We start from the raw sequence: 24,322 nt of genomic DNA, 5'->3' as shown, positions 1-24,322 counted from the left end.
TATCCTGTATAGGAGCAACGAGCGCAGAGACAGCTGCAGAAATTATCTTGTCTTGCTTGTCTCGCCGACTCCTAGGATGCATGCCATCTCAACTCTGGGCGGTAAAGGGTCCTTCCTGTAGTGCGGGGAGAGACGGAGAAACGGTTTGGGAGAACCTCTCGGACAAAGACAAAACTGGAATGAAGACCCTTCATACTGTGCTCCAAGTCAACAGTAGTTGTTCGCCAATCGAGTGGATGCCCGTGTGATGGGCGGTGGATTTGGCAACTTGACCGGCCGACTGCACCACCCGCCCAGCCATCATCCTGAGGACCCAAGACAGCAACGATCCGCGATGGCTGCCTCTAGATTGGCCAGCCTTGATTAACTGGATCAGCTCAAGACGTCCTAAACGGGCGTCTGAGTCTTGCCGCGCTGCCACCATCTGACGAGCAGTCCGGGCTGCTTTGACAATAGGTCCTACAATCCGCTGTCCCTTTTCCGCCAATCCTCTCACCTGAAGACGGTTCGTTCTCGCCAGTGTATTTCGAACGTTAATGACCATGGCGGTCTAGAGATCACAGCATCTTTCAGACACACAACAACGAGGTATCAAGTTGACCTCGCCAACTACAAACCAATGACGCCGGTAACTAATACGCAAAGCTGTGTTTTACACTTTCGGTCCTGTCCCCTTCAATTTCTCAACAGTGTAACGTAGTCTGCTCATCTTGAAGCAGCATCTCGCTGATCCTAATCTGTCGTCCGGGGTGACCTTTCTCTGCATTCTAGAAGGCATTGCGTAAAGGGCGTCGCAGCGCAAGCCTGCCTCGTCAGCGCGTGCAACATAGGGCAGACCAGACTCGAGCACTGACAGCAGCCGAAACCCGGCCTTCTGGGACCGCGCTTCGGTTTGAACCGACTACCTAAAAACCTCCCTCGCCAAAGGAAGCTTAGATACTGCCTGTACGAATAGTTCAGATGGGCACACGGCATTGTGCTTTCCAACCGTACCTTGCGGTGCATTCCCCTCCATCTGGCCCATGCAAGGGGTCCCAGCGAAGGACGTGTCGGCCGATTGGACTGCTCAGTCCCCGGAATACTTCAGCGTGCGGACACAAATAATTGAATTAGCTCAGCGGTCCCAGGCCGATTCCGAAACGGACAGCATTCCATCCGGCGCCAAGATCGGCAAACCAAGAAGTTGGACGGAGCCACGGCGTCGCCAAGGGTTCAACGTCGCCAAACGGACAACTAGGATGCTGTCAAAGCATGCGGCCGGCGGAGGTGACGCAGCTCGCGCCGAACTTGCCCTTCTCAGGTTGCCTACTAAAATTAAGGTACACGAAGCTTTCAATCAACCTTGAAGTTATCATCATCAACATCATCATCATGGACGTCCGAGCGGCAACATGGCCAAACATGGCACACTTGCTGATGGAGGCTGAAGTTAGCAGACAACTTCAAGCCGGCCTGTCCCATCTACACAACGACGCTAGCCCCATTATGACGCAACTGAGGGGACGCTGCCAGTTCTGCACGGGTCACACCATCCGCACCGTGACCTTGGCGCCCAGGACCAGGATCCATGAGATCTCCCGACCGATGGTAGAGGGAAAATGATGAGGCGGGACGGTAAGATTTTTCACAGCGTCAGGTGAGGGAGGTCACCGTCAAACCCCTTGGCCCAATCCACTGTCCGCCACTGGTGCTGGGGTTGGCCCCAATTGGCGAAACCATCCGGATTCCTACCACGACGCACGATGCAAATTGCAGAGCAGTATCCAGGGGACCAGCAGCACGTTTTGACGGCACGACGGCTGCCCGCTTCACCGCAAATACCTACTCTATTCGAACACTGTGCAGCCAACCACAGAGTCGGATATTTCCCGGCTGCCTCTCACTCTTGCCGTACGGTACCGCACTTCTGGCTGAAGGGTCTCAGACCGAGCAGTGCGAGCCTGAGATCCTCCTCTCCTTGTCAGACGTCTCCATTCGTTGGATGCCTGCAGCGGGGATTACGAGCAGGGGATCGACATTGGCGTTTCCGAAAACATTTTATACCCGCCGGATCCGAAGTCGAACACACACTCGAACACCCGTTACAGCCGCCCTGTCAGTTGCTGGTTGGTGATCGCGTCTCGAGGCGCAGAGAGCCGCTGGCGCGGTGAGCCTCCAACCGCATCCGATGTTTCTGAAGATGCAGATGCCGTTAAGCCGAGGACACCAGCGACGTTCCCGCAGTGACCAGCAGATTCAATGTTTTCTGATGAAATGTAATACTGTTACAAGGTGAGATGACTCTAGGACATCCAAGATGGGCTTGGATCCATCTAATCAGATTACCTTTCCACGCCTTCATCCAAAACCGGCTCAATTCTTGAACAAGAAGTCAGCAATGGGCTCAGACAACATGTTTCTAGAGACACCGGACGGCACATGCTGGACAAGTCCTCTTCCCCTCAAGGGATCATCAAGCGGCCCTCAGGATTATTGATCTGAATCCCTCTCCAGTCGATCATCCCATCCGCCAGACCCAAGTGCCTGGGACGAGATCGAATCAGGCCATATCGCCGAGCTCTACGAGTGCAGGGAGATTGGGTTCAAAGACATCGTGGCCGAGCATTCCACGGCGGGGGACCAGGCGCCGAGACACAATGTCTCGAGCTAGAGGGCGGGCGAGCGCCCGGCTCCGCGTTGTTGATGGCTTTTGCTCCCGTCCTGCCAGCCGGACGTAGCGCCGTAGACCAGCAGGTGCCGGCCATGGCCTCCTCCCTTGAACCCTTTATAGCCCTATCGCGTGGCATGTGTGGCATATATCGCCCGCATGGAAGTCCACCAATCATCTATGATCCTTCTTCCAGATTGGCCTGTTTTTTTCGAGACAGTGATTGACTGGACAACTTGAATACTGAAGACCCTTTTTGATTCCACATCACTGGCATGGAGGCGAGTTTCGCACATCGGCATCGTGTCGAGAATTACCTGGCGATCGCCAGCTGAGATACGTATTCTTCACGCTCCTGTCAATTACACAGAAAGGAGATCCCTTTGAAACGTAATCCAGACCTGTCTGAGGTGAGCTTGAAGCACTGCGGGTGTTCTCATTTCGAAATAGCTGGGAAAATTCCGCAAACCAACCAGCCAATGAGATTCAACTTCGGGCGAGATGCCGCTCCAAGGGTTGAAATCATCAAGAACTTGAATCTATTGGTTGTTTGATATCCTAGTTCTGGAGGCTCTGCTATTTGACGGGCGTAGCTGGCCAAGTCATCTCGTCGCTGGAGAGCCTCCAGATGCTTACTGGAGGGATAGAGCATCCGGCGAGGGACACCTGATGCCCGAAGGTCTGCCAACGAGGTCATTATCACTCGAGGCTGAGATTTTCCGGCACGGGGCTACCGAGTCCATATGGTGGGGACCCAAGAGCCTGCAATTTTGCCGACTGAACGGGATCACGCTTAGAGTTCAAGATGAATCACGGCAATGATTTCAAACTTCATCATCCCCTCTACCGGACTCTCGTGCTGAGGATGTTGGAATGTTTGCTCTCTGTGGTGTCGATGGCTTTCCCCTGTGTAAGCAAAGGCGGCGATATCTAGGTGAGAGCGGCAGCCATGTTCTCCAGGTAAAGTAGGCTTGCAAGTACAGACCACAACTTGGCCCTGCTTTATGAGCACGAGAAGCCAGCGGCTGATCAATTTCGATCATATCTAGTAGCGTATGCAGCAGACTAGCTTGCGGGACTCGAGGTTTTCGGATAGCTTCACGGCCAACTTTTATGGGACGAGCAGAGCTCGACGAAGCAAGTCGAATAGAGGACACTCTGACGCCGGTGCTGACCATGACTGCTCCTGGCCCTCCGTGTTACACGGCTATTGGTGGATTCTTGTCACCGACATGGAGTTCTTGCCGCTTGAGCGAGCTCTACTGGCGTACCTCCTCACTTTCTCGTCATCATTGATGAGACTTCAAGTCTCCCATCTGGACCTCCATTTTACTTCTCAAGTCTACGGTAAAACGAGCGTGCCTTCCAGTAGACTCTGAACACATATGAAAATGATGTTGTATTCCGTGGCCACTGGCCTCCACCAGAAATCTCTTTCGAGCTGCCAGCATCCTTCCCAGTCACCAAGTCTCACGCTTATCCTTCCTGTGTTTGTTCACGAAGGGATGAAAGCGATGGATCATGAAACCCGTACGAGGCAATTTTGCAACGGCAGCTTCTCGTCAAAGTCATGCACCGATCATATCCTAATAAGAAAACGGTTTCTCTTCGCACCGTAGATGGTACGAATTCTCCATCGAAGGAGGTACCAAAACTCAAGAGATCCTACGGGATGAGGTATGGGGCCTCATGCATTCTCTTCGGCATCTGCAGCATTGATGTTGCCCACGAATGGATTGAAGAAACTCAGTCATCTGGAACCACGTTGCACTGCTGATCATGGAATGAACTACCACGGGAGCGACTCGGCCGAGCGAGCACCTCGTGGTCGAGTATACATGGGGTTGAACTTCAGTGCTAGATCCGATACTGTGCGATGTATTCCCGCAACCACCTGTGAGGCTTTCCCAGAGATGGCGATCCAATTAAGAAAGTGCTTGGTGTCAGGGCCTCTGGTTCAGTCTTTCATGAATTTGTAGTGAACTATTACGACGAAGTCAGTCGACAGCTGAGGGTCATTAGAATTATACGTTTAAGTGAGAGGCTAGCCTGGACCGGTGCCTCGTACAATTCGCCGTGGACTCTCACTCCATATGAGGAAGCAGTCGATTAGCGGAACGGGAGTTAGCCTGGTGAAGCATTGCCAACCCTGTTTCGGATCTCAAAATCCTGTGGGAGCCATCAATGAGGATGAGTTTGCGGCAATCTGAGATCTATCCTGCCGAGTGAAAATCAGAGGCTCAGATAAGGAAGCAAAGAGGGATCGAATCAGGTGGAAAGAGCCAGAAACCCGGATCATGAAAGCGTTGTCAAGGGAAGCACGGTAGCCTGAAGAGATGAATCGAGAGCGAGTGTCTGAAACTGTTGACGCCCTTTGGTTTGAAGAGAGCCTCGCAAAGAGGCCGAGTGCTGACGAGGAGAGAGAAGGCGCCTTCTAGGTGGATATACCTGGGTATTCGCGCCTGCCATTGTATTCGAGACGGGACGACGTTACACATACCTCCCAAACACCGTTGCTGTCACCAGCACCCATCCGGCCAGTTGGACAGGTGTTTTACACCCTGACGCAGGGAAGCTGAAACAAATACTCCAATGAAGCAGTGCTGGCCTGAGGGGCGCGCTGTTTGAATCTGGGCAGGGGCGTGAAGAAACTTGTAAGTGATCACCGGCCTCCATTCCCATCCTTTTCCTGTTGCCTATTTGGATCTCACCTTTGGTTTTGTTTTGGGGTGCACTACACATGATAAGGCGGTTGAGGTTGACTTAGATTTTGATTCTTAACGTATAGACAGATTCGAGCGAAATGAGACGGTTCACGGATGGCATTGCTCTGGTAGGTGGTCTTTTACGTCAACTATTGTCATGGTGTATTGCGCCTGAATGAGTTAATGATAGACGACCGCTGAGCATCATCTGAAACGGGTCCATTGAATTTTGACCTAGAAATATAGGGAAATAATATAATCCGACTCAGAATGTGAGGAACGTTGCATTAACTATGTCCCTTCGAGGAGTTAGAGTAGTAGAGCACGGAGTAGGGTAGACGGAAGGAAGGAGGTGAAGTCGGGATGGTTCCGCTAATGACTAAGCCATTCAGCAGGGGACGGGGCCCATCCCAGCTCTTTACGCGAGAAAACGCGTCCCTGACGCGCCCCTGTCCAGCAACGCCCGCCCGCAAAGTTGCCCCGGCAAATTGCCCACCAAGACAAAGTGACCGATACTAGCAGAGCGATACTTGAAGTTGTCACCTTCAACCACCCTCACAGACATAGCGATGCCTCATTCCGTGTCACCAGAAGCAAACTCACCTCAGACCACCGCCATGACCGACGACGCAATGGTCGATTCCACCGTTCCCGAAGATGTCGCCCAGGTAACGGATGGCGACGTAGCGATGGAGGAGGCCGAGGCGCCTGCGCCTGCGCCGGCCGCCGAAGAGAAGAGCGAGGTCAAGCTGGACGACCTGTTTGCAGACGCCGACTCAGACGATGAATTCCCCAGTTCAAGACCACAAGACGCTCCCTCATCGAGTCCAGGTGGGGTCTTGACACCCCCTTCTCCTACGTAGGTTGTCCGCCATGGAATGGAGGGGCAATTGCTAATACCAGGTGTAGAGATGTTGCAGACCTCAAGGCTTCAGATCCTGAGGTGATGCGCAGTTTCTATCAGCGTCTATTCCCTTGGAGATACCTCTTCCAATGGCTGAATCACAGCCCATCACCGACCAACGACTTTGGCCATAGAGAATTCGCTTTCACGCTACAGAACGACGCATACCTACGATACCAGTCCTTTGCGAGCCACGATCTGTGAGTCTACTATGACCTTTTTACGTCACTCCTGGGAGTACGACAGAAACTAACCCCTCACACCCCAGCCTGCGAAAAGACGTTCTTCGCCTCATGCCCTCCCGTTTCGAGATCGGTCCCGTCTACACCACGAACCCGCGCGACCGCAAGACCCTCCGTAACGCCAGCGCATTCAAGCCGCTCGCCAAGGAGCTGTGCTTCGATATCGATTTGACAGATTACGACGACATCAGAACGTGTTGTGACAAGGCGAATATCTGCAATAAGTGTTGGCAGTTCATCACGATGGCGATCAAGGTCGTCGACGTTGCGCTGCGGGACGACTTTGGATTCAAGCACATAATGTGGGTGTACTCTGGTCGAAGAGGTGCCCACGCGTGGGTTTGTGACAAGAAGGCGCGCACGATGGGCGACCAGATGCGTAGGTCTATCGCGGGGTACTTGGAGGTTCTCAAGGGTGGCGCGCAGAGCGGGAAGAAGGTCAACCTGTGGCGACCGCTGCATCCTCACGTTTCGTAAGTGATGTTTGCACAACTGAGCAAGGCGTTGGAATAACTAACATGGCCGTAGACGGAGTCTGGATACCCTCAAATCACACTTCCAAGAAGATGTCCTCGAGGCCCAAGACCCCTGGGCCTCCAACGAGCGCGCGGAGCGTCTGCTCCAGCTCCTCCCGGACAAGGACCTCAACGAATCCCTTCGCAAGAAGTGGGACGCGGCGCCGGGTCGGTCATCCATTGCCAAGTGGGCCGACATCGACACCGTGGCCAAGAGCGGCGCGAGCAAGAAGCTCGATGCCAAGGCGCTGCTGGAGGCCAAGCAGGATATTGTGCTCGAGTACACGTACCCGCGCCTCGATATCGAGGTCAGCAAGAAGCTGAACCATTTGCTCAAATCGCCCTTTGTTGTCCACCCCGGCACCGGCAGGGTGTGCGTGCCGATCGACACCAAGAGGCTCGAGGACTTTGACCCGCTGGCCGTGCCGACGGTGCAGAGCCTGCTGGCGGAGATTGATGCGTGGAAGGGCGGCGACGAGGACGCCAAGGGGGCTGGGTCGAGCGTGCAGGATTGGGAGAAGACGAGCTTGAAGCCGTACGTGGAACAGTTCCGGTCGTTTGTGATTGGCTTGATGAAGGATGAGAGGGACGTCAAGGTCAAGAGGGAAAGGGAGGAGGACAGCATGGAATTTTGAAAGCAAATCGACACGACTCTTGTATGATTGGGGGCCTTTTGGTTAATGGGTTGGTGTTTGTGGTCTGTTTTGTCCCTTTGATTCCAGACAACAAAGGGAGGGGGTATTCTATCAACTTTTGAAATCGCCTGCCATGCCTGGCTATGATGTACTCACTTCCGTCTTGCCACTCTCCTGAGCCGCCTCTGTTGATTCAGGTGCCGCCACGGTCTCCGTGATGGTCTGGTTCTCATCCACATCCTCATCATTCTCTTCCTCAAACCTGCTATCCTCAACATTATCACCCTCGCCCTCGCCCTCCCCCTGAGCAGCCGGCGTACCACTGGCACTGCCCGCGCCCTCCTCCTTCAGCTTCGCCTCCTTGCGCTTGGGGATGATCTTAAGGAACGCCTCGGCCCAGCTGCCCGTCTCGAGCCAGTTGAGCATAATCTCCACAACGTGGTTCGTCGCGAGGACCCTCCGGCTTGACAGGTTCATGTATTCCCCGATGGGCAACTTGGCCGTCCGGATGCCCATCTCGCGCGCGCGGCGGTGGCACAGGCCCTTTTCCCTGTTCCTGTCCACGAGGCCGCCAATGACATAGCTCGTATTGGGCTCGAGGCGGTCGAGAGTGTTTACCGAGTCGGAGGAGAGGTAGACAATGTTCTTGAGCTCGTCCGCGGGTTCGGGTTCGGGATCTGGGTTCGGCGAGTCGTGGATGACGTCTCTAAACACGGCGGGCTTCTTCGCGGGCGTGCCGTCCTCCTCGGTGGGGTTTAGCACGTCAATGATCTTTCCGCCGCGGGGTCCCTTCATCAGCTCGTCCGCGTCCTTGGCCGCCGCGACAAAGTCACCCTCGACGAGCTTCACGCCCTTCCAGTGCACGTGCTGACTGCCCAGCGTACCCTCGAAGCGCTCCTTGAGTTGGCCCCCGTACGAGCTGACGTACAGGTGCGCGCGGTACCGCGACTGGCGGTTGTCCGAGTAGGACCGGGTGATCTGGCTCGCAAGCGAGACCTGCTCCTTTTCGAGCATGTACTTTTCGAACGCGCAGTCGAGGATCAGGGTGATGGGCACCTGCGTCGGGGGCACGCGGGGCACCTTGCGGCGCGGCGGGATGGTGACGGTGGACGGGTCGATACCTTTTGCTTCGGCTTCGGCCACGGCGGCGGCGAGCTCTTCGCGGCGGGCGACTTGTCTGTCGTGGCGCTTGTCTTTGCGTTTGCGCTTGCGGTCTTCGCGGCCGTCCTCCCACGCGGCTTTGCGCTTCATCTTGCGGAGCTGGTTCTTTGAGATTTTGGGTTCTTCGGAGGCGGCGCCGTCGCCGTCTGCGGCTGGACCGGATGATTCCACGTCGGCTTCCTCGCCTTCCTTTTCCTCAGCGGCTTGCGCTCCTCCTTCTGCCGTGGCGATCGACGGTGCTGCTGCTGCGGCACCCTCTGCGACACCACCATTGGGGGCTGGAGATGCGACGGCGGTAGTTTCTGGAGTGGTTTCGGACATCTCGAGGTCCTTTGCTGGCTGATTGACGGGTTCTGCTGCGGATGTGTCCATTGCTGCGGTGGTCGAGCTGGACGTCGATGCAAACTTTAGGTAGCGAAGTGGGGGACTTTTGCGAAATTTTGGCGATGACCACCTGCGATGGTCGTTGCCCAACTGGTGGTATGCGGAAAGGTTGGAGAAATACGCTAAACCGTTTGGAGCGTAATGCGGGGCAGTTGTTGGAGCTTTGCAGCTCTCCCTTGCAACGGCACCGGCGCGACAGAGAACTCGCGTTCTGAGCTGCAGTTCTCTCAAGTTCCTGAACAGCATCAACGCGGGGGCCGGGTTCCGAATGATGAGTGGACAGTTATATCTATGAGATCGTAGGTAGTGTGTTTGGCAAGGTGTGAGATCAGATGTCGAAAACGACCGGCTGGTTTGCTGTTCAGTAGCCAGAGCCAAAGTCTTGATACGCAGATTAGGTACCAAGATTGTAGCTGGTCACCTACAACGGCGTTTTGCTGTAAAAGTGAGCAGACTTCTGAAAAGCGTCAACTATGGACTGATGAGATTGAAATTTTGAGCCGTAAGTAAGCTCGCTGAATGGCATTCACAGTCTCAGCATCTTCGGCAGTGGTGGCTAGCACGGAGTAATTGAGGTGCGAATACCTAGTTAGTTAGTCCCGGCAGATTGGAGGGCGGTCAGCACTTTTGGCACCGAAATTGGACTAGCGCCAGCGCGTCGCGTCTCCCGCCAGGTAGATTTCCAGACGCGCCACACTCGGAAACCACTTTAACTTCGCTCACTCGGGAGAAGCACAGCACCTGGTGTCACGCACGGTTTACACCACCTACATTGTCCAACTTGATTTTGCTTTCTGTTTTACCGTTCGCTATTCAATCCTTCACGATACCCTCCTCACCATGTCTTCCCGGCCGGAATTGAAGGTTTGTTTTCCAATCAATACCGACTAGACGCCTCGCTGATACGTCATTGCCATAGGTCGACGATGAACACGGCTTCATTCGCTTCTTCAAGTCGCTCCCGGCCGTCCACGAGGATACAGTTCGCATATTCGACCGAGGCGACTGGTACACATCACATGGCGAAGATGCCAACTTCATTGCCCGCACAGTACGTCTGGTCCTACATCACCTATTCACCACCATGAGCTGAGCGGTCTGACAATTCTCAGGTCTACAAGACAACGTCCGTCGTAAGAACCCTCGGCCGAGATGAGAAGACGGGGCTCGCCTCAGTGACAATGACCGTCACGGTATTTCGACAATTCCTCCGAGAAGCACTGTTCAAGCTCGGCAAGAGAATCGAGATATGGGAGAGCACCGGCGGTCGCATGAACTGGAAAGTTGTCAAGCAAGCTTCGCCTGGCAACCTGCAGGATGTGGAGGAGGACCTTGGTGGTCAAATTGAAGCAGCACCGATGATGCTTGCCGTCAAGATCTCAACAAAAGCCTCGGAGGCTCGGAGTGTGGGCGTCTGCTTCGCCGATGCCAGTGTGCGAGAGCTGGGTGTCAGCGAGTTCCTTGACAATGACCTCTTCTCCAACTTCGAGGCCCTCCTCATTCAGCTCGGTGTCAGAGAATGTCTTGTTCAGACAGACAAGGCGGATAAGAACAAAGACCCCGACCTGACAAAGCTCAAGCAGATCATCGTCAACTGCGGCGTAGCTGTCTCGGAGCGGTCTGCCAGCGAGTTCGGTACCAAGGATATCGAGCAGGACCTGGCACGTCTTTTGAAGGACGAGCGCGCCACCACTCTCCTCCCACAAACCGACCTCAAGTTGGCCATGGGCTCGGCCGCGGCGCTTATCAAGTACCTCGGCGTTCTCCACGATTCGTCCAACTTTGGGCAGTACCAGCTGTACCAGCATGACCTCTCACAGTTCATGAAGCTGGATGCGGCGGCGCTCAAGGCTCTCAACTTGATGCCCGGCGCCCGCGACGGTGCCAAGTCTATGAGTTTGTACGGTCTGCTGAACCACTGCAAGACACCTGTCGGTAGCAGACTGCTGTCGCAATGGCTCAAGCAACCACTCATGAACAAAGAGGAAATCGAGAAGCGCCAACAGCTTGTTGAGGCATTCGTCAATGATACTGAGCTGCGGCAGACTATGCAAGAGGAGCACCTTCGCTCAGTCCCGGATCTATACCGCCTCGCCAAGCGGTTCCAAAGGGGCAAGGCAAACCTCGAGGACGTTGTTCGTGCGTATCAGGTCATCATTCGTCTGCCCGGGTTCTTGGGAACCCTGGAGGGTGTCATGGACGAAGCCTACAGAGACCCTCTCGATGAAGCATACACCACCCCTCTCCGTGAGCTATCCAATAGTCTTGCAAAGCTCTCGGAGATGGTTGAAACCACGGTTGACTTGGATGCGCTCGACAATCATGAGTACATCATCAAGCCAGAGTTCGACGACAGCTTGAGGATCATCAGAAAGAAGCTCGACAAGCTCAAGAGGGATATTGACCAGCAATTTTCGGATGCCGCTCGCGACCTGAAGCAGGAAGTCGGCAAGAAGATCTTCCTCGAGAACCACAAAGTCCATGGCTACTGCATGAGACTCACGAGACAAGAAGCCGGCGCGATCCGTAATAAGTCGGGCTACCAGGAATGCTCAACGCAGAAGAACGGTGTATACTTCACGACGAAGACCCTACAAAGTCTCCGCCGCGAGTTCGATCAGCTGTCGCAGAACTACAACAGGACCCAGAGCAGTTTGGTCAACGAGGTCGTCGGCGTAGCTGCGTCGTACTGCCCAGTCTTGGAGAGACTCGCTGGTGTCCTGGCACACCTGGACGTCATCGTTTCCCTCGCACACTGCTCGGTCCATGCACCTTCGGAATACGTCCGACCCAAGATTCACAAGCGGGGTGAAGGCCAGACAATCCTGAAGGAGGCTCGGCATCCATGTCTGGAAATGCAAGACGACGTGCAGTTCATCACGAACGACGTCTCTTTGACTCGCGACAAGTCTTCATTCCTCATCATCACTGGCCCCAACATGGGCGGAAAGTCAACATACATCCGTCAGATTGGCGTCATCGCCCTCATGGCCCAGATTGGCTGCTTCGTTCCCTGCAGTGAGGCCGAGCTAACCATCTTCGACTCCATCCTGGCGCGTGTCGGAGCCAGCGACTCTCAGCTCAAGGGCGTGTCAACGTTCATGGCGGAGATGCTCGAGACGGCCAACATTCTCAAATCGGCCACGGCCGAATCGCTCATCATCATTGACGAACTCGGTCGCGGTACATCAACATACGACGGCTTCGGTCTCGCGTGGGCCATTTCCGAACACATTGTCAAGGAGATTGGCTGCTTCGCCATGTTCGCGACGCATTTCCACGAGCTGACGGCCCTGGCGGACGACCATCCGCAGGTGCACAACCTGCACGTCACCGCGCACATTGGCGGCGGCGGCGGCGAAAACAGCAAGCGCGAGGTGACGTTGCTGTACAAGGTCGACGACGGCGTGTGCGATCAGAGCTTCGGTATCCACGTGGCAGAGCTGGTCCGCTTCCCCGACAAGGTCGTGCGGATGGCGAAGCGCAAGGCTGACGAGCTGGAGGACTTTACGTCCAAGCACGAGGACCTGGGTCTCAAGTACAGCAAGACCGATATCGAGGAGGGCAGCGCGCTGCTCAAGGAGGTGCTGCTCAAGTGGAGGGAAGAGGTCGCCGCTGGGCAGATGAGCAAGGAGGAGATGGTCTCTAAGCTCAAGGGGCTCGTCATGGCGGATGAGAAGTTGCTTGCGAACCCCTTTTTCCAGTCTGTCAAGACTTTGTGAGGGCAACCCCAATGATGGCTGCCCTCGTTTGATAACTTTGCGCAAGGCGTTGGGGGTCTAGGTCACTGGTGTACAATATTACGATCAATATGCTGGCCTCTGAAGAAGAATGGCTTTTATTAAGGACGGCAGAACTACAATGGGAGGCATGTAGCAAGACAACACCGGATCACTCTATGCGACGTTTTTGATTAATAGTGCCAGCGCAAAGTGCAATGCATACCTAGAGACTTGGGATTGTTAGCACCTTGTACGACGCATCCCGTGAGGGTATCAAGATAGAGTTGTTGTCGTGGAACAAATCAGACAAATGATAGAACGGTAAAAGTTTGAATCACAAATAACATTCATAAACAGCCTCTGAAGCTGAATATCATCATAGTAACAGGGGAGAGATATGAGAGGGGCATAGAAGAGGACGACGTACCATGGATAAAGCGCTGCACAGCACCGTGGAACTGCTAGAGATGAGCATTAACGACGAAGGATGTTCATCATAATGAGTCCAGGACATGTTGGAACGTGCTGCTGAAGAGATCTGGCATCGAAGTTAGCCACCTGCAATTTTTGTGTACAAATGATGTCTGAACGTGAGTAAGGTTGTGGCGTCGTAGCGGGGGTCAGAAAGTGATAGAACGGTGATGTTTCGAATCATGTTGATTGTAATCATAAACAGCCTCTGAAGCTGAGTCTCATCATGTAGTGGGGGTTTGATTCGGTGACGCGAGTTGTGAGAAGAGTACTTACCAAGACTTCAACATTGCGACTGTGAAAGCGTCTTTATTAACTGAACAGAAGCCCTTTGACTCAGAAAGATCCTGTCTGAAGGGTGATTAGCCGATGCCGGACCTCGACGGATACGAAAAGCCAAGACATTGTGGTTTAAGAAGGATCAGAAAATTGATAGAACGGTGATGGGTCGAATCATGAAATAATTCATAAACAGCCTCTGAAGCTAGTGATTCATCATGCTAGAGAAAGGGGGTAACGAGAAAAAATCCAAGCTTACCAAAGTCGGGGACGAGAACCCGCGTGTCCGCCGTTCCATCACGGCGTTTACTGCAACTAAAGTCTGCCCCCACTATAGCGGGATATTGCACCCTGATCCCTTGATCGGACGAGTGAAAGAGTCTTCGCGTAGATCTGATGGCACACCGAGCGTCCTTCCATGGCTTCTGTTCTCTGCTTTTCTCTTGTAGTTCCAAATGAGTTCTGTAATTTTCTAGCATCCAAATGCCTAGACGTCGCGGTCAGTACATTTGAAAGATCAGCAAGTATGCAATGTTGACAGGAAAGTTTAGTGTAATCAGACAAATGATAGAACGGTGATGGGTCTAATCATGAAGATCATAAACAGCCTCTGAAGCTAGTGTATCATCATACAGAAAATGTGCATTGAATGAAAATAAAGGCTGGACTTACTCTGAAAACTTCAAGTTGGGTTTGGCCCGAAGGTTAGATCATGCTGGCCTGAAAGCTATGTCAGTATTCGTGAAAAGCTGGCAGACGCAGAAAATCGGAAACTTGAATCGCAAATCAGACAAAAAGATAGAACGGTGATGTGTTGAATCATGTAGATCATAAACAGCCTCTGAAGCTTGAGTATCATCAAGAGAGATGGGGTAGAGACAAAGAACTTGCCAAGACTTACCTTAATATATGTGGATGGTGTGTATCGGAGGCTCAGCATAGCACACTGACGTCAGGTCTGGATTTGGATGTCAGTTTCAGTCACAGATAATGTAACACGAGACTATGAGTATTGAAAGCCAAGTCAGACGAATGATAGAACGGTGATGGGTCGAATCATGAAGTGATTTCATAAACAGCCTCTGAAGCTACTGTATCATCATAAGGAGGGAAAGGGTAAACAAAATAAAACTGACCATTAGTAGATGAGGTTGCGGCGGTGATAACGAAACACTTGGTGTTGTTGGTTGCTGCTAGAAATCGACTTCTTGTTAGCGAGTGTGGAGAACAGCAAGATGCAAAAGTTTCCAAAAAACAAACTCATAATCAGATAAATGATAGAACGGTGATTGGTCGAATCATAAAATAATTCATAAACAGCCTCTGAAGCTAATGTATCATCATTGAAGTTGGCAAATGCCGACATTACGCAAGAACGTACCATTGTTGAGACGCAGTCGGCGGTGCGTCATTGGAGACAGGCACACATCACGCGGAAGCTCAGAGAGCATGAGAAAAAAATAGTACAATTCTCCATTTCCTCTAGCCGATGAGACTCCTCTTCATGTGCCCACGTGTTTCGCAGGCTGTGTATATGTACAAGCAACGGGAAATAAAAGAGCATGCCTCGCTGGGCTGGGTGGTGGATTGGTGGTGGTGATGGTTTTGATGTTTCGTTTGACTTTGTTTTACTCGACAGTTGCCTTGACGGGGTTGATCTCAACGCCGTACTTCTCCTTAAGCCGCTCACGTCTCCGCTCCTCGTAGCCCGGCGGCCGGATACCTGTAACGCGTCAGCCCTCTGTGGGATATCGAGCCCCGTACTCCAAAAGTTAAACATACCACGGCCCTCGCCAAGCTCTGCAATCGTCTCCTCGATCGGGCGTCTCTTGGCCGCGCGCTGAGCAATCTTGCCCTCGAAATCGGCTTCGTCAACTTCGGCCGTGTTCCATCCTCTGAGGCGTCCGCCGGTGACCTCAAAGACTCCTTGCCATGCGCCGAAGGCAGCACCCAGGCCGAGCACAACGGGCATTCTTCTGGCTGTGTGAGGCGCGACTTGTAAGTATCCTGCCTTGATTGCTTCTTTCCAGACTCGGGGTTTGTATTCATACTGGTCATTCCGAGGATTGAACCGGCAATGAAGCCGGCAGTCGCGGTGTTCCACGGGTCGTCCTTTTCTCTCAGGTTGGCCATCGCCGACTTGGTGAAGCCGTATGCGCCACCACCAATCGCTGCGCACATTCGTTAGTATTGGAAACTTGCAATTGGACGTGGCGAAAGGCAATTGGGCGACATACCCATCACGGCGATGATGCCGCCGCTGCGGGTGAAGACGGACATGGCGCCAACATTCTGCTTCTGGAGGGCATTGTGAACAGCGGCAATGAAGAAACCGGCACCACCGAGGGCGGCAGAGGAGGAGATGGCCGCCTTGATGGCGTCCTTGGAGTGGTACGTATCGTGGTCGCCGGCCATGGTTGCGGGGTGGTTTGGAGTCGCGGGCCAGACACTCAATTGGAAAAGAAGTTGGTGAGGGATGTTGCGGAAGTTTGAGGTCAGGTTGAAGCTCCACGACAGGTGCTCCACCTCCGGGTCAGTCACGTGCCAGTTCGGTATGGAGCCAATCAGACTACCTGCAAAGGTCAACTGTGTATGCCCTCGGTGAGGTGTGTTTCCGCTTTTGGCTTTGGCACATAAGGTACTTGAAATTGATTTCTGTATTGAATTAGAAACAATCAATTCATATCTTACATGGGTTCCAGGCTAAGATGCCTTGAGATCAATTCACATCTGTTTCAACCAGTCTTTTCTTGGTCGAGGTAAGTAGGCAACTTGGTTGCTTGGGAAGAAGAATTAGGTGGTGCAGTTTTCTTGATGACTCAGCTTTCCTCTAACGAGGTTGGATCCGCTCGCCAGGTCACCTGATCTTGATCCCGGCGACGGTTCATGGAAGCCATATCCCTGCATTCCATGTGATTCTAGCCACAGGCGCCGTGCCTTAATCGCCCCATGCCGAGCCGGGGGTTGACCTGAAAGAAATCGGCAGGCGGTGACGAGGTTAGCGGCCACATACCTACCTAAGGCACTTGAGGTACCTCACCGGCGAAGCTTCCTCTCGCTGGCAAAGTACCTTGCAGGTGATCTAAGCTCCTTCAACTGCGACGGCTTAGTGCGAGGCTACCAGCTGCGTCAGCCTGTCTACGTCTCGATCCCCGCCACACACCACACTACCTGCCCACCTGGAGGTCGCATGAGGTAGCTCTTGCCCGTACGTCCGTCCCTGTCCTTAACGCATTGAAGCTGCGTAATTGTTTACCATCCTCTTTTTCAGATACTTTTCACGTCGTCGTCTTTTCCTGGGGTCTACAGTCTTCTTATCTGTTTACACATGCATTTAGATACCCCAAGCTCTGCTTGCGTTCTCCTCCACGTCGCTGTTTCTGCCACTCTCCCCCGCATGCATACCGCACCGCACGATTTAGGCGTGGCCTCCGTTTGAGGCCGGCACGACAAACACTCTCGGCCACAAAGCCAAGCCAACCGGCCTCGACAAAAGAAGCCCCTTCGCTGTTCGTTCTCTCTCTTTAATGCAACTTGATCTCGCTTTCTTGAACTAACAGTTATACAGTGCCCCGCGTCTAACAAAACCTACCCTGCCGTTCGCGATCGAGCGATCTTCCGCCGAACATACATCGAGTTGCGCATCTTCAATACGAACATAGATATTCTCGCCGACGGCTGCGATAGTCTTTGACGGTCATATATCAGTGGACGGACGAGGAATAACTACGGCTGCCCGTCGATCCACCCGAAGCACTACTGGCTACGTTGAGCTACTAGCTTGGCCAGCACTTACATCGAAACTCTACATATTCGTAGACGACTACCAACCTGTGACTCGAGGTCCTGTACGGGAAGCTGATGACGATTCGGGAGTCGTATGCGAGGCATTAATCGACCAGTCTACCCACACTGAAGCGTCCAGTCAAAGGTTTGGCGCGAGCTTCGATTCATCATTAAGCATACCATATTGAAAGAGGCAGCAACGCATGGCCATCACGGACCATTGCTCCATCATGTCACCAAGCGATTCACCGACTACCCAGCACTGGGAAGGCAGCCCTGCGCCGGTCAAAGAGAATATGGTTGGAAAGACTGGTACGTTGGATATTCCAAATGAGCACGGATTGCGCGTCTGGTCTTCACGACATTATGGCTCACCCGAATTTGTCCCTCGACCGTTGATATTGAATGCTTACATTTCTCTAGGACGCCTTGCCCCAAGATGGATCCAAGACTTGCTCAACTCTGACCTTGATTCCGGATCCTTCGCAAGAATCGAATGGGACCAACAGGCGCGCTGCAGCAAACCAGGAGTACCGCATCGACTCGTCCTGGTGGGCAACCAGAGCACATCAGATACTCGCAACCCTGGCGTGCTGTCTTCTGTCTGCGCGATCTGCGACTTCCACTTCTTGATCAGGACCTGTTGGGACCCAGATCAGCTTGTCTGTCTGTGTCGCCCTAATGCTCTCCACTTCCCTCCAAAAGACACAGATTTCTACCTCCATCATCTCGTCAACATCAAGCAGCCAGTTCGACCGACCAAGTCGACGTCAAACTATCATCCTCTCATTCGCGAGACTATACTCGCTGTTGAGCACTTCGCCTGCTCCGCTCCTCGCTGCACACTGCAAGTTACAGTCGAAATATCACGGCCTCGGCTCAAGCGCGAATGGCTACACCTCCTTCTCAATGAACAGCGCATTCTAGACAATCTGGCAAAAGCCAGGAAGCAGTCGCCGGAACGATTCGCGGACGCAAGAGACGATTGGTGCACAAGCGCTCCAGTCACCCTGAACACCTATCTCAGAGACTTGCTGGATAGGCCCAATCCACGCAACATATCTCAGCGTAATAAGCGCTTCCAGGTCGTATTTGGCGAAGAATGCTATGTCATTTTCAGAGCCATCATGTTCACAGAGGAAAACCTGGACAAGGACGGGGTTCTTGAGCCTTACTTCATCCCGCCCACTCTCGAACCTGGTACCCCCGGCATACCAACGGAGCTCAGCGCATTGCGGGCATTTGTTGAGGATATGCAGGCCGAGACGGAGAGTGTCATAATAAGAGGCGGAAAGACTGGCGAGAATCGGCCCTATGTCGGCAACAGGCTCTTCAAAGAGCTACAATGTCTTGACTACCCCCAGAACAAGATTGCACAAACAGCAACGGAAGCGCATCGGATTCTTGGAGTGCTTCCGGACTTCGACAAGGCACTCATCTTTTTTGCTTACACTCGGCAGTCGGCCCTTTGTGAGAAGCGACGTCCTACGTTTGTCGAGGCCCTCAAGGATATCGCTCTCCTTACAAACGACGACGATTTCCAAACCCGAGCGATCCAAGAGCTCACCATCATGGACGGGATGCCCGCTCCGGATAGCATTGGCGCAGGCGACGAGTTGCAAACACAGGCGTACCAATTTTTTAGCCTTAAATACACCGCCAGCGACGATAATGTAGTTTCTGCCTTCAATACCAAGATCGAACACTCACCCTCTCAAGCTGACTCTGCCCGAGAAATGCTACAGATCATTGGGCGCCACAGGAACAGCGATCGCATTCTTACCCACGCCAACGGCCCAATGGACGTCGCCTCAGCCTATCGCATTCTTGAGGTAGATCCTCAATGGCCTGACAGCACCATTGTGATGATGTCCAGTGTCAAGGTGAGTTATTTGGCCGGAACTGCGACCATCTGATCCCGCTAACAATCCCTCTAGCTGAACAAGGATCCGAAAAGCAAAGCTACAGAGGAAGTCGCGATCAAGGCGATGGAAGCTATCGCCGAGGATAGGAATAGCGACGAAATCCGCGAAGCGGCAAGAACTTTATCTCTATTGGCTCAAGCTCCGGATCAGTCTGCACAAGCTGTGGAGATGGACGCCAGACCTTCCAGCTCAGCCAACTTACCTGTCGGTCTCGAGAACATCGGCAACACTTGTTACTTGAACAGCATTCTTCAGTATCTCAACACTGTCATTCCCATCAAAGACTTGCTTGCCCATTACCCAGACTATGAGCTAGGCCTGGATGATTCGCATATCCAACGCCGGCTTGTCGGCGGCAACAAGCTCAAAATCGATCGTGCCGAGGCAGTTGTTGCCCGCGCTTGTAAGCACTTTTCTAGCATGATAGGCACAGGGAGCCATTGCTAACACCCCATAGTCGTCGATGAGTTGAGCAAACTCTTGGACAATCTTAGTGGCGCTCAGGCTAGTGCGATCCGACCATCCCAACGTCTGGCCAATGCCGTGCTGTTGCCGACCTCGAACTTGACCGAAGATCCTGCTAAGCAACCGTGCAAGACTGCGGAGGAGCCAAAGACTCTGGAAGTCATGGGTACCCAGTTTCCCGCCCCCCCGCCACTCCCTGCCAGGCCTGCTCCTGGGCCTCCTACACATACGGCAGAACACGTCGAGGACGTTGACATGGTTAACGTCACCGTGGACCCGATCTCTGAGTCTGCTAGCAGCGTAAGCTCGCAGACTCTGGTCAACCTTTCCGATGTTGACCACGAGAAGAAGGATTACGTGCCCGAGGATAAAACCGACATCAGAATCGTTTCTCAACCAGTCGAGGTGTCCTCGGCCCGATCCACGAACGATAACGATGTCAAAATGACAGGGTTCGATACAGCCGTTCTCAACGTGGAACAACGAGTACTCAAGGCTTTGGAAACCCAGACCCGAGACTCGGGCACCGATCAACAAGACGTTGAAGAGGTCATGGGCAGCATCATCAACCGTTTGCAGGCTGCCATTAAGCCTACAAGGGTAGATACCACCGATGAGGTCCAGTGGGAGCCGATCATGGACACGTTCTATGTTGAGTTGACCAACCACACGAAGTTCCCCAATCAGGACAAGTACAAATCAGACTCAACTCTGGAGCGTGCCATCACGGCATATCCTGCTGAAGGTGGGCCGACGAACATTCATGACGGCCTTAGTCGCAATTTTGATCTCCAACGTGTCGCTGCCGGAGAAGCAGATATCATGCGATACACGTCGATCAAGAAGCTTCCTCCGATCTTACATGTCCTTATCCAGAGAACGAAAGGCGATGGCCACAAGAACATGAACCCGGTTGAGGTATTCGAGACATTGTATCTCGACCGGTATATGGACACCCCGGACGACCCTCAGTTCTTCAAGTTGCGGCAGAAAGGCTGGGCTCTTCAACAGCGCTTAGACCAGCTGAACAACATGCCCAAGACTGCGGTCGAGGATACTCAACTCATCGACAGTTTCATTAGTGACTTTGTACACGTTGACAAGACTGATGCTGAGGAGACATCGTCGCTTCTCAACGGCATGCCAACGTCGTCCCTTAGCTTTGCGGGGCAAGAGCTGACATTCCCTATCTACCCTCCACAGTCGGATGAGACATTTGAAAAAGTGGAACCGCCTGAGCCTACAGGCTTCACGGTGGAAGGACGCCAGCAGATCAGCAACATGCGCGAGGATGAACTGAAGTCCCACAAAGCGGAGCTTGATCAGCTATTCGCACAACACAAGAAGCATGCGTATCGTTTGCATGCAGTGATCTGCCACAGTGGTCAGCTCAGAGCTGGTCATTATTGGGTCTGGATTCACGATTTTGAGGCTGGAGTGTGGCGCAAATACAATGACAGGGTCGTCACAGAAAACGCCGACACGAAGGAGGTCATGAAGACTCTCAACAGCAACGGCGATCCTTACTACCTCTGTTACGTGGAAGATGGCAAAGAAGGCGACTTGGTCAAAGTCCCCAAACGCCAGCAAGAAAACCCTAACTCTGCTGTCAAGGACGGGGATCGGGATGCTGATGGGGACATCGAACTCATTGACGTAGAGAACAAATGGCCGCAGGGCTCAGGCATTCTGTCACTAAAGGAGTAGAACGCCCTGCCGAAGAATGTCATTCTCAACTTATTCGGAAGTTACACCAAAGAAACAGACGCAGCAGATGAAAATCCAAAGGAGGAAAGGGGTCGCGCACTAAGGAGACGAAGTGCAAGTAAGTCAGGGCTTGGCTCAAACCATCACCAGGCTCTCACTAATTGTCTCTAGTGAAGAGGACTCCGCCGAACTTTCCGAGGGCATCACGTCCGCTGTCAACACGCCCATCCAAGCTACGTTTCCAGCTTGACTGAACCACGGAATAACGATACAATGGCGACACGGTGGTTCGCATCAACTTACTGAGAGATTGGCTTTGGACTTTGTCAAATGAAAGGTGTAGAATACGCGCTTGGGCCCTTGTAGATAGCTCATTGGGGTTCGAGTTATAAAGGCACGAGCGGGCATGGCTTTGGTAGAGGCATCATCATTTCTGACTGGGAAACCACCGCCAATACCCTCTTGCTTAATGATAGAAACGATTTAGACGTTACATTTCTCCCTGTTCGCATTCCTGTCTTGCTTCTTCTCCTCGTTGTACTCGCTGAATGTCCCTCTTCACAGTCACCAGTGATATCTCCAAACAGTCTGCCGGCATCGCTGTGGAGATGTCTCGCTCGCCGACCCAACCAGGACGACGATGTCGGCTCCGCCCCGCCCCTTTAGCTCAGTGGTAGAGCGTCGCACTCGTAAGCTGTGATATGCAAAGGTCCACGGTTCAATCCCGTGAGGGGGCATTCCATTTTGCCTGTGCTGGCTCTCTCTGGCCTCGTACAGCAGATTTGAGCAGGTTTCTCGAAGGAGAGGCCCTTGAGGAGTTGGTTGTGAGACGGGAACGTGGAGAAGTCTGGTGGATATGTTGGATGGATCACGAGTAGGAATAGTAGCTTGGGATAGTGTGAATAGTTCTCGCGGCTGTGAAGGCCGTGTTCTTGGGGGCGGGTGTGGTTCAAATGTTTGGTCGTCTATTGCTCAGAATCTGAAGGTGAGGCGTAGGAGACTCGGGTTTTGCTCAGATGCGTAGCAATTCAACGAAATCTTCTGTGGCATGTTCTGTTCATTGTATCTTTGTGCGTGGGTCTCTCGGAAAAAGCCTCGAGCTATTTCAATTTTGGGCTATGGATCTAGAAGAAACTGCTTTCTCAGAGCCTATCCTTCTCATCGAAGTTAGTCTATTACACTGGGATTGGTGTAAGCCTCAAAAAGAAAGCCGATGTATATGCAGGGGAGTCATCACCTGATGTCTTCAACATTGACACCGGTCCCGCTTACTGCGAGATCCAGGGAACCAGGGGTAAGATGGGACACTACGCAAGATCTATCAATTACTATCAAGCTTTCTGCGAGATCAAGAAACATGTTTCAATATTTCTCCCTGCAAGATATCTTAGATATCATATGTGGCTTGTTGGCGTGATAATTAAGACACTGCCCTGCGAGATCCAGGTGAGCTCGGAAGGATCGTCCAAGGGGGACGGACCATAGGGCGGGGTAGGTATTGCGAGCAGGAAAGGAGGCTAGTCATGCCCGCTAGATGCAATAATCACGTCAAGATGCGCAGCCGTAGGCGTTCGTACCCCGTGGGGAGAGCTAGGGGGAGGGGAAAAGGCGTGGTCTGATGAGGTCTGGAACCCTGGAATGGCGGCACCGGCTTGAAGACCCGGGTAACTGGGATGAGGGAGTAGATATGCAGGGGCTCAGAATCAACGAGGGAAAATGGGGACAGGTTTGCTGGGAGTCTGCAGTAGGTGAAGCGGACTGCCGGTATACCTAAGTGATTTCTTCGCGTGATGGGGGTTTTAGAAAGCAAGGGTTCAATCAGAAAGTAGTTCGAATTGCATAACATCGTACAAGTTTGCAGTCTCAGTAGTTGCAACAATAGCCTGCCTCCCTTTGCCCTCACGTCTCAGCTCGTGTTTAATCTTATCACAGTCTCAGTGTTCCTTGCCTCTTCCAAGCTTTGTGTGCGTGTGTCGGCCCGAACCCATTCAACTTCCATCAAAGCCAGTTTCCTGTCGCTCTCCCAAATTTGCCCTCTTCCATTTTAGTAGTCTCTCATCACATCGCCCTGGTCGTCGTCGCCGTCCTTGATGGGGATAGGCGCAGGAGGCTGTGGGGTTTGAGGTTTGTGACTTGGGTAGGATGCCATTACAAGGGTGTGGAAATGTTTTCTTTTCTTCTGCGTACAATCGTATAATCAATTGAAATGCTCATTTGACTCTCCTTATGGATGGGATGATAATGTTCGACGTAGGAGAATCACTCACGAGGCGGTTTATGATAGTCAGTTAAGGAAGAGGTTGGAAGAAAGTTTTCATCATTGGTCGCAATTTGAGAGCGGACGGAGCAGAGTATATACAAACATAACTTCTATGCTTCCCCTCTCTTTACCTTTTCTTTTCTGTCTGAACCAAGCTATTGGGGACCATAGAACGCGGGGGGACGGCGTGACGTCAGGCCACCGTGATGTCCAAGTGTGTCGACTCTCCCCTTCACTTGGCTGTTCTCTACTATGAAGGTGGTCACGGGCGTTCCGCTCGGACGGTTCGTGAGCTAAGTCAATTAAATGAGTTTACGCGGTCTCGCAACCCTTTCGGATAAATGGGGCATATGGCAAAGGGAGTAAAGTGGTCATCGAGAGAGTTCAGTCCGTCGGTGCGGGGGATGGACTTGCAACTCGTCGTCCACCGGAAGTGAATTAAAGTCTACAATTGGGGGTCTCACATTATGGAACAATGACTTTTTGTTTTAAGGGTCGCAATCTCGCATGGGGA

At 52.8% G+C, this 24,322-nt stretch overlaps 7 protein-coding genes across 7 annotated transcripts; 5 read left to right on the top strand and 2 right to left on the bottom strand.

Annotated features, from left to right (window-relative positions):
* Positions 1-1,756: 1,756 nt before the first annotated feature.
* CTAM01_07405 (uncharacterized protein) lies at positions 1,757-2,113 on the top strand (the record flags this gene model as incomplete). The annotated part of the gene is made up of 1 exon (XM_060523428.1): positions 1,757-2,113. A coding segment is annotated over one exon (357 nt), but the record flags the coding sequence as incomplete, so codon positions are not given.
* A 3,808-nt stretch (positions 2,114-5,921) lies between these two features.
* Positions 5,922-7,648, top strand: CTAM01_07404 (eukaryotic and archaeal DNA primase small subunit; the record flags this gene model as incomplete). Its single annotated transcript, XM_060523427.1, has 4 exons — positions 5,922-6,183; positions 6,273-6,456; positions 6,525-6,971; positions 7,027-7,648. The coding sequence occupies 4 exons, from the start codon at positions 5,922-5,924 to the stop codon at positions 7,646-7,648; spliced, it is 1,515 nt and encodes a 504-aa protein (XP_060381803.1).
* Positions 7,649-7,789: 141 nt separating this feature from the next.
* CTAM01_07403 (uncharacterized protein) lies at positions 7,790-9,181 on the bottom strand (the record flags this gene model as incomplete). The annotated part of the gene is made up of 1 exon (XM_060523426.1): positions 7,790-9,181. The coding sequence occupies one exon, from the start codon at positions 9,179-9,181 to the stop codon at positions 7,790-7,792; it is 1,392 nt and encodes a 463-aa protein (XP_060381802.1).
* Positions 9,182-10,033: 852 nt separating this feature from the next.
* CTAM01_07402 (DNA mismatch repair protein msh-2) lies at positions 10,034-12,915 on the top strand (the record flags this gene model as incomplete). Its single annotated transcript, XM_060523425.1, has 3 exons — positions 10,034-10,057; positions 10,113-10,244; positions 10,306-12,915. 3 exons carry the CDS (start codon positions 10,034-10,036, stop codon positions 12,913-12,915), a joined length of 2,766 nt encoding a protein of 921 aa, XP_060381801.1.
* Positions 12,916-15,293: 2,378 nt separating this feature from the next.
* Positions 15,294-16,080, bottom strand: CTAM01_07401 (Tim17/Tim22/Tim23 family protein; the record flags this gene model as incomplete). The annotated part of the gene is made up of 4 exons (XM_060523424.1): positions 15,294-15,388; positions 15,448-15,645; positions 15,717-15,836; positions 15,903-16,080. 4 exons carry the CDS (start codon positions 16,078-16,080, stop codon positions 15,294-15,296), a joined length of 591 nt encoding a protein of 196 aa, XP_060381800.1.
* A 786-nt stretch (positions 16,081-16,866) lies between these two features.
* Positions 16,867-17,327, top strand: CTAM01_07400 (uncharacterized protein; the record flags this gene model as incomplete). Its single annotated transcript, XM_060523423.1, has 2 exons — positions 16,867-17,174; positions 17,234-17,327. Coding segments are annotated over 2 exons (402 nt in total), but the record flags the coding sequence as incomplete, so codon positions are not given.
* Positions 17,328-17,654: 327 nt separating this feature from the next.
* CTAM01_07399 (ubiquitin carboxyl-terminal hydrolase) lies at positions 17,655-21,548 on the top strand (the record flags this gene model as incomplete). The annotated part of the gene is made up of 4 exons (XM_060523422.1): positions 17,655-17,763; positions 17,875-19,334; positions 19,389-19,779; positions 19,834-21,548. The coding sequence occupies 4 exons, from the start codon at positions 17,655-17,657 to the stop codon at positions 21,546-21,548; spliced, it is 3,675 nt and encodes a 1,224-aa protein (XP_060381798.1).
* Between the last annotated feature and the right edge of the window lie 2,774 nt (positions 21,549-24,322).

Source organism: Colletotrichum tamarilloi (genome assembly GCF_030869305.1).
Source record: "Colletotrichum tamarilloi strain Tom-12 chromosome Unknown Scaffold_23.1, whole genome shotgun sequence".
NCBI classification, from domain to species: domain Eukaryota; kingdom Fungi; phylum Ascomycota; class Sordariomycetes; order Glomerellales; family Glomerellaceae; genus Colletotrichum; species Colletotrichum tamarilloi.
The sequence above is the reverse complement of the archived record's forward strand: the minus strand, read 5'-3'. Positions and strand labels throughout refer to the sequence as shown.